At 40.2% G+C, this 8,988-nt stretch overlaps 1 protein-coding gene across 1 annotated transcript; it reads left to right on the top strand.

The window, feature by feature from the left end:
• The first annotated feature begins 2,313 nt into the window (after positions 1 to 2,313).
• nmur3 (neuromedin U receptor 3) lies at positions 2,314 to 8,799 on the top strand. The gene is made up of 3 exons (XM_069711261.1): positions 2,314 to 2,443; positions 4,137 to 5,032; positions 8,001 to 8,799. Exons 2-3 carry the CDS (start codon positions 4,210 to 4,212, stop codon positions 8,429 to 8,431), a joined length of 1,254 nt encoding a protein of 417 aa, XP_069567362.1. The 5' UTR covers positions 2,314 to 2,443; positions 4,137 to 4,209; the 3' UTR covers positions 8,432 to 8,799.
• The last annotated feature ends 189 nt before the right edge of the window (positions 8,800 to 8,988 follow it).

Below are 8,988 nucleotides of genomic sequence, written 5' to 3'. Positions count from 1 at the left end.
TTGCATGCAACCTTTTCTGTCAGAAAGAGAGAATAGACGTTATCAGTCAAGGGCTCGATGTCAATGAATTTCAGCCAGACAGGGAGGGACATCCATGAATATGGGTTGTGGATGTTCTCCACTGATGTTGTTTATTTGGTCTTCAGTTAAAAAATGCCCAACCGTTGTAAAAGTGGATTTTCTGACATATTCACATAGAAACAAAAGATGAGGATAGGTTACCTGCATTGTTTGTTTTTAGCAATCAACAAATTCCAGAAAGCGAATCCGCAAATCAGAGTAACTTAAAGCTTTCCGCACACCAGCAGGTACAATCAAACATCTGTGTGGTCGGTGCGATGTGTCGCAGCAGCCTACCGAGAGCCGGTCTGTGCTGCGAGATACTCACAACTTCACACCGTGGTTGTAATTTCCCCAAAGAGCTGGTTGAAATCTAAATCTCCTCCAGAACTGCTGGACATTTATTTTAGTTTTACACTTTCCATGAAGGCTTTGGCTTTTATTGACAAACTGTGCACACATACACATATTTGGCTTCTCTGCAATCCGGCAGGACGAGCACTGCATCAAAGGTCACATCACATCACACTTATTACCGGTTAATGTTTGGTTTTCAAAAACGACACAAAAAAATGATTTAACCTTTGTTACCGTCGGGCTTCATACACTATCTATGTATCAAATGTATGTAATCGACGTGCACTTGAGGGAACTTTGTTGCCCTTTCTGCCAGGTCACCATTTAAAAAGAGATTTATCTTAACTGTTTTTTTTTTTTTTTTACCTGGTTAAATATAAATAAAAATGTGCAGCCATTCCTTGCTTTCACTTCAAATCCGAGTCTCTAAAACACTATAATGTTTGTGTCATATTTCTACAATGTGCAGACATATTTAACACCTGCACGTTAAACTGTTGTCATTTACAATCCCAAAATATAATCAGTATGTTGTACGAGCTATAGCTGATTCAAAACCAAGTGATTTAAACTGGTGTGATTTATAAACTTGAATTAATGTGCTTTCAAAAATGGTCGTGATTATCCAGACCTAAAGTATCTTCCTTGCTTTATCAATAGTGTATCTTCACATTTTTGAACAATACCAAGCACTACTTTCACAACAACAACAACAACAACAAAATAAAGGACAAATTGTTAAGTTTAATAATTACATGAAAAAACCAGGAGGTTTGACAGCTATACCACGTGTGTTATTTGGGTAAATTATCAAATAAAGTTGAGCTACATGAGACTTTGACTTAACCATATTTTAGATTTATTCCTTGCTTTATTTGGAGGTGCAAGCCAGGTACCTTACCTGACATTTACGACTTCGTTTGCCCATGACAACGAGATTAATCATCATCCTACAGGCCTTACTTCTCCAGTCATTGTACTACCAACTTCAATTAGGGCTTGTTTGAATTAATTGCAACTACTTTACAGAAATATAAACCTGTCGTCTTCTAATGAGTTTGCAAACTAAATGCTGCATGGCAGACGTGTTTTATCGCCAGCTTGTTGTGCTGAAGATTTAGTTTTCAGAAACAACGCTGGGGAATGAATTGTATAGCTTTTGACTGTCCCATTTAAATGAATTAGGTTGGCAGAATATTAGGAACGCCTCTTAGTGTAATCCAAGTTAGTTAAAACAGCACCACAGAACTAAAATAAATCAACACCTCTCTGAATCAGTATGAATAACAACTGAACATTATAATCCTCATGATGGGAGTGTTTGTTGTTTTGGCTGTTGTATTATACTTACAGTGGTATTATACTCAGCTTTAACTGTCAGGGGTTTTAATGCTGTGAAACAAAGCAAAAACACCCCCCTCTGCTGTCTCAAAATTAAACACTATTCTCCCTAAAGTGACATAACAGACCAACCCTCTCCCCTTTCTCACCATACGTTCCCTCTTGATCATTTTTAAATGTTTTTGTAGTATTTTTTTGACTTTTTCCCAAAATCCTACTACTGCTACAGTATTCCTGTTAACAAATTAAGTAGCTGCAGCATGTTATGCTTATGATGTGATTAGTGCGTTGTTTCTTACTTGCCTCTTTCGTGTCTGTGAATGAGATTTTATGCCCTCTCTAATTGAAACCATATAAATTGAAGACATTAGGCAAATGCGTGAGTCAGTGATCTCTCTCTCTCTCTCTCCCCCCCTTTCTCTCCTCCTCTCTGTATCTCTCTGTTCTTTACATCCAGCCAGATTAGTCTGTGTCTGAAGGGGGACGTGGCTGCAGCGCAGTTACAATCCTCCTCTGTGGACCCGTCCATCTGTCTCCTCTTCTCTCAGAAGCACGTCCACCAACTTTTGCATTCAGCTGATATTCTTTTGATTTCCCTCATTTGCGTTGTTAGTTTCCTCATTTGCAGCCATGACCGCACAGTGAGCGCAGTATAAGAAGCGACTTTCAGACCAGCAGCATCCAGGTGAGGATTCATTTCTGATGTAAATATATATATATATATATATATATATATATAAAAAAAAATTATACACTGCTAATTTTTTTATCGAGTTTATGTTGCTGGGCATATTTTTAGTTGTATTTGTCATCTTTCTTTGCTTTTCAACTGATGCTTTTGAAAAGCAAAAATTACATGAATCAACTTTAACTTATTTAAAATAAGAAAATAACAGTAATATATACAATATGCTTTAAAGATAGCAATCAAAATGTCATTAAATCTCATTGTTACTCTCATGCAGATCATACTTTACCACTGAAATTAATATTATGAACAGTCTGTGAACTGTCTTTAAGGTTAACTCCAACAATGCAGCTCACACCATTATAGTCACAACCTTGCATTCGCAGTGTGATGCATGATATGTGGCAACATAATTAACCTCCCAGAAAATGTCTTTTGCATCTATCAGTGCAGTGTGTAATGGCAGTTTCTCCTCACTCATTGATAAGAATGGTTTGAACCACTTTATTGTTGCAGTAAGAGCAAAATTGTCCAACCTGCAGGGCAATTTGGGACAAATTAGTTTTTGCTCTCGTTGTTTCTTCACGCTGTGTGATCAACAGGAAATGTATTTTGTCATTAAGAGTGTGATAGCCTGAAGCACAAAAAAATGACATATTTTGGACATTAGGTCTTATTTGTTTTTTTGAGTTTCCTCATTGTTTCTACTTTTTGAAAATAAAAAAATTAAAGCGAATATGATTCTCTTTTAACAAAAGTATGCTGGAAATATAAATCTGTGTATACCCTGCAAGCTACACAACCAAACTCAAGGCGTGTTTTGAATTATTATGAGTAATGCATGAATGCACCAGGGTTTCCTGACATTAGAAGTACTTGGCTCCTACATTGCCTGCTTGTTGTTATTCCCCTGAAAAATGAAGCATCTGTTGTTGTTCTAGATCTTTAGGATGTCAAAAGTTCTGCTATCTAGGAGAGATAAGAAAAGTTTTAACAAATAGTCTTGTTTTGATTATTTCTCTCTTTTTTTCAGATGTGAACAAAATGGGGATTTGATTGATATATATATATATATAATATAATTATATATATCATATAATAATCATCAGATGAGTCAACAATGATACTAATCTTTAGTTGCAGCCCCAGTCTAGTTAAACATATCTTCCACTTATAAAAAAAAACCTAATATACAATTAGGTCTCAAGTTGTGGGAATTTATGAATTTATGAATGATGCAAGAAGAAATGCTAAAGAAATGTTCTTTTCTGTTTGCTACTGCCTTTCACTGCACCAGATTTAAGGATGTTGATTCAGTTCTTGCATTTCCGCATTTTACTACTGTATTTATTTATTAAACTGCACTGTAACTTTTATTATATATTTTTTAGCTTGTTTAATGTTTTAATGACTGTTTTTCATGTTTAATCACTGTTCTTAATTGTTTTTAAATGTCCTTTTCCTTTACCTTATGTTTTGATGCTTTTAATGGTTTTATGTGAAGCACTTTGAATTGCCTTGTTGTTGAAATGTGCTCTACAATAAACTTGCCTTGCTTTGCCTTGCTTTGCCTTGCTTTGCCTTGCCTAAACGGAAGTTTGACCCCAATAAACATCATGATAGGGAATTCTCATCTGATCGTACTGTTTGCTTTATGTTTCTGTTTCTCTTTTCATAACTGTCCCCCCAGAGGTGAAGAAACCCAGAAATCAGCCCAGGATGTGTTGACATCTCCCGTTGTTCCTCCAGCTCTCCTCTCTGCAATGGAGCTCTCTTTGAACGCATCCAAACTGCTCCACAACACCAGCATGACTGTTAATGCCACCGGAAATTACACCAACGACCAATTCACCGAAGTCAACCTCTTTGAAATCTTGGGTCCAAAGCGGTCTCCCTTCTTCCTCCCAGTGACCACCGTTTACCTTCTCATCTTTCTCACCGGCTTGTCCGGAAATCTGCTCACATGTGCAGTGGTGGCGAAGCACAAGAAGATGCGCAACCCCACCAACTTTTACCTGGTGAGCCTGGCTGTGTCGGACCTCCTCGTGCTTTTGTTCGGGATGCCCTTAGAGGTTTACGACCTGTGGCAGAACTACCCGTTTCCCTTCGGCGAGGGCGGCTGCTACTTCAAGACCTTCCTCTTTGAGACGGTCTGCTTCGCCTCCATCCTCAACGTCACGGCTCTGAGCGTGGAGCGGTACATAGCCGTGGTGCATCCGCTCAAAACGCGCTACCTGTTGACTAACCACCACGCCAAACGGGTCATCACCATCGTGTGGGTGGTGTCGATGATCTGTGCAATCCCCAACACCTCGCTGCACGGCATCTTCTACCTGCCAGAGAAAATGGAGGACTCGGCCATATGCACTGTGCTGAAGCCCCTGTGGATTTATAACATGGTCATGCAAATCACAACGGTGTGCTTCTATTTCGTACCCATGATGGTTATCAGCATACTGTACCTCGTGATGGGCCTTCATTTGGGCCGAGAGAGGCGGCGGTCCCGGAGGAACCTGGGAGAGGACTTCTGTCGAAGGAAGATCAGCGTGGAGAACGGGCGCAGGAGACAGGTCATCAAGATGCTCTGTGAGTTGTGTTTTTTTTTCTTCTTCTCTCTTGCGTTGCTCTGAGAGATGGCTCTAAACCGAAAGTATATCTCCTCTGATCTACGGAAGCAATGCCGAGACATGTTCCCAAAGACTGAACGTGAGGAAAACAGAGTAATGCGTGGATCATTTGTATTCTGAGTGACTTTCTGTCAAATCGATTCATACACTCTAATCTCTGTGGCTCGACAAGTTTCCACGTGAGCACAGTTCTTACGGTAGACAGTCCATATACTCAGTTTAAGATGCTTTTACGTTTTTTTAAATTTCTAACCAGACAGCTTTGCATGTGGAGTTTAATTATCGACGTTCATATCCATCATCGAAAAACTCTTCCACTCTCGACAAACGCTGGTAAAGAGTTAAAGCAGTAGTAGGTCTGAAAACCCATTTTCCTAAATAGCTTTTTACTACGAGTGATGCATTTTATTTCCCATTATTAAAGTGCACTACCGGTATTTTTTTTTTTACAAGAAATTGCTTTCTCTGTTTTTGCCAGGGATAAAAAAGGCTTCACTGCAAGTTTTTGTCATTTTCCAAATCCATACTTCTATCATGAACTCCCTTGTTCTTTCTTAAATGATATTTGTTGAAAAACGGGATCAAGTTTAAATTGTATAATAAGAAAAAGAAAAACACGCACACAATGTTTGAATTGATTTGCTCAATCTCAATACTTCTGTTCCCATCCTCCTCCTCTCCATCTTCTGGTCTGATGTATTCTTGAACTTCTGGCTAAAACGTCTTCTATTTTCTAAAATAATACCTTTTTTCTTTTTTATTATGGTGCATATGTTGTCACATACAAGACAACTGATACAGGAATTGTTTTGCATTGCCTGACCTGTCTTCACTGCGCTGTGCCCGCACTGGAGAATGGTCTTGCTGCACCTGTGCATCATTGAGCTGTAGGGGAAAAAAAAAAAAAAAATGCTCCGGCTACGTCTTTAAACCAGTCACAGTCATCTTGGGTGGCTCCAAGCCCAGGAAGCAGTTCTGTCAAAATAATGTGGTGGGAACTTGTTTTGGTGGAACATTTGGACGTGGGGAGGCGAACCCTGGCACAAATATGGCTGAATCCAAAAATACCAATGTAGACAAGACTGTCTTCTTCGTCCTCAAACGCCCATTTGTGTGCCAGCAGTTCTAGCGTTTGTATAAGCGAGGACAATCTGGTATATATTAAGAGGTTTACCTGGTTAGGTGGAGGCAGGTTGGGTGGGTGGTTCCATACAACAGTGAATTCAGCAATTTTTTTTAAGCTGCATTCACTGTTGCCATGATGACGAGGATTGCATAAGGCTGGGTGCAGGAGGCCGCTGTCCCGGTTTCCGACCATGAGCCGGAGGGCTTTTTTAAAGCCAGGTTTATGCTTGCCATGATGACGAAGGTGGCACGACTTAAAGGAAGTAGTCATTTATATGCACAACTAGTATCAACTCATCATTTCAATCCAAACCATTTCCTTTAAGCCTGTGGCTTTTGAATCTAACCCCGAGCTGGAGTGCTTATCAAGGAAACACTCCTGCGGTTCGTACTATAGGGTCGGAACAAACAACCTGTGGTTGAATGGGTCGGAAGACTTTTTGAAGCAGGCCTGCCTCACTGCATGAGCCATTCTTTGTCATTTATACCATATATGTTGCTCACTCGAAGGTTGTTATCTTTTCCTGTGGCTACAGCCGGTGAGTTAGACGAGGTTCAGTGTTCAATGTCTGCCAATAGTAGCACCAACAAGAAGGTATAAAATGTTTATTGTGTCTTTTACAACACAAACACTTTGTGTGTTATTATTAATTTTCCTTTTGTTTGAATATTTAACATATTGCATAGCTCATAGGCAGTTAAACAAGGAAAGTTATTTGAAAGTGTATTCAGTATCACTTTAAGGTCCACACAGTCTTCACAAAGAGTATTCAAAAACGTTTTTTTTTCCAATTGGGATATTTGGTGACAACACTCAAAGTGATTAATTGTTATAGTTCTGTGCTGTGCAACCAAACTCTTTTCAAACCTGCAGAACTGTCTTGTAAATAATAGATCCCAAAGTTTCCAAACATATCAGACTGTATTTTGTCAAGATGTGTTTTGCAATTATCCAAAAAATATGTGTGTGTTTGATGTATGAGGCCTTCAGAGCTCACTGAATATAGTGTGAAAAATGTGGTATCATTGCTTTTTTTGAATATTTCATTCAGAGTAAACATATTATAGCTTCACTGAGGATCTGGAGGAGATGACCCAGAATACAAATGTGATTCAGTGAAACTGTGAAATAAGATAATTTTCCCAACCTGAAAGCTTCACTTCTGTACGTTAAGGAGTTAAATACATTGGCAGTGTTCGGAGTGCAGCCAAGGTCCCAGCAAAGCTAGACTGATGCCATATGTCAAACAACACAAAAGGCCAAGCAGAGCCTGCTGCACCTCCTTCAGTGGGAGCACCCCAAGAGCATTATGCATGGGTCATCAGAAGAGGAATAATGTAAGAGCGTTCCCTCACCAAATGATGTTGAGCTTCCTCTGCTGATCAGTGACGTGTTTACTAATATTATTACATACTAAAATTTTCTGTTTTTTTCTGTTGGCCGTGATAAAATTGTAACGCACGAGAAAATAATTTCACAGCTTTTATCATCTTAAGTATGACTATATCTTCCACATTTGAGCTAAAATAAGACTTTTAATTATGTTTTCCGGGGGGGGGTGTATAGTGACTATTTTTTGGTCAAATTCGTGGCTATTGCAGTGCAACGTTTTCTGAGCAAGCGTTAAACAGCACATCTCTAACTTGCGGGGGCGTCTATCAGCTCATAGATGTCTGAACGGTGTCGAGGGGCCTCAATTTAACCCTGCAGAATTCGGTAACCATCGGTTTGATCTACAAAGATGCGGCGTACTCTGTAACGTTGTCTGTAAGCATGTTCTCTCTCTGGCCCGATCCTCCAGCGATCGTGGTGGCCGTGTTCGGAGTCTGCTGGGCGCCCTTCCACATCGAGCGCCTCCTGTGGAGCTCCGTCAGCCAGTGGACCGACTTGATGCACAACGTTTACCAGTACGTCCACATCCTGTCCGGCGTCCTCTTCTACCTCAGCTCCGCGGTCAACCCCGTCATCTACAGCATGCTCTCCACGCGATTCAGGGAGTGTTTCCGGGAGCTCGTGTGCTCCCACAGCGAGGACAGCAGCTCCGTCAGGGACTCCCCACCTTTCCCTAAGATTTTACTGGATTGCTCCATCTCCAGCTCCAGAGCGCAGGCGGAGGGTAAGAACTCCAACGCTTTCATCCCTTTGCTGTCTCCCAACATGACGCTGAGCATGGACACCGCAATGCTCACGTGTGCCTGCAAAGAGACAACTTGCAAGACCTCCGTGTTCTGAGATTTGATTTGTGGCTTTGTAGCAGCTGAAGAGGAACCGCTTGAAAGGAACAGGCGGACATTTTGGATCGCAGGTTTGTTTACTGTCGTGGAAAAGGTTGAAAAATGAACTCTCCTTTCCGAATGGTAAATATGACAGATATGACGGAAATAGACAGTTAGCTTAGCTTAGCATAGATGCTGGAAAAGGGGAAATAATTTGCCTGGCTCTGGACAAACAACAAAACTGGCTTCATCTCCCATATTGAGACATTACAGCTCATTTGCTTTAACAAAAATTGCCCGAAGTGCAACAGTGATGACTTTTACAAGGCCTACAAACATCCCAGCACACACAGTAACCCTCTGTAAAACCACTACTTGAAGTTTTTGCACCTCATTGTACTGATTAACATTAAATATGATTTAATAAGTACGCTTCAAAGTTGCTAAAAGGCAGATTTATTTTTTTTAACGTTTTGGCCGAGCCAAGCCAGTTGTTCCCTTTTTTTTTTTTTTTTTTTTTTTTTTTAACAGTGTTTAAGCTAAGATAACTGTCTCCTAGCGCCAGCTTCATAT

The sequence above is a fragment of the Brachyistius frenatus genome, unplaced genomic scaffold (genome assembly GCF_029030835.1).
Source record: "Brachyistius frenatus isolate BFR_SWC_R1_liver_20210118 unplaced genomic scaffold, ASM2903083v1 Contig_98, whole genome shotgun sequence".
Taxonomy (NCBI): Eukaryota; Metazoa; Chordata; class Actinopteri; family Embiotocidae; genus Brachyistius; species Brachyistius frenatus.
The sequence above is the reverse complement of the archived record's forward strand: the minus strand, read 5'-3'. Positions and strand labels throughout refer to the sequence as shown.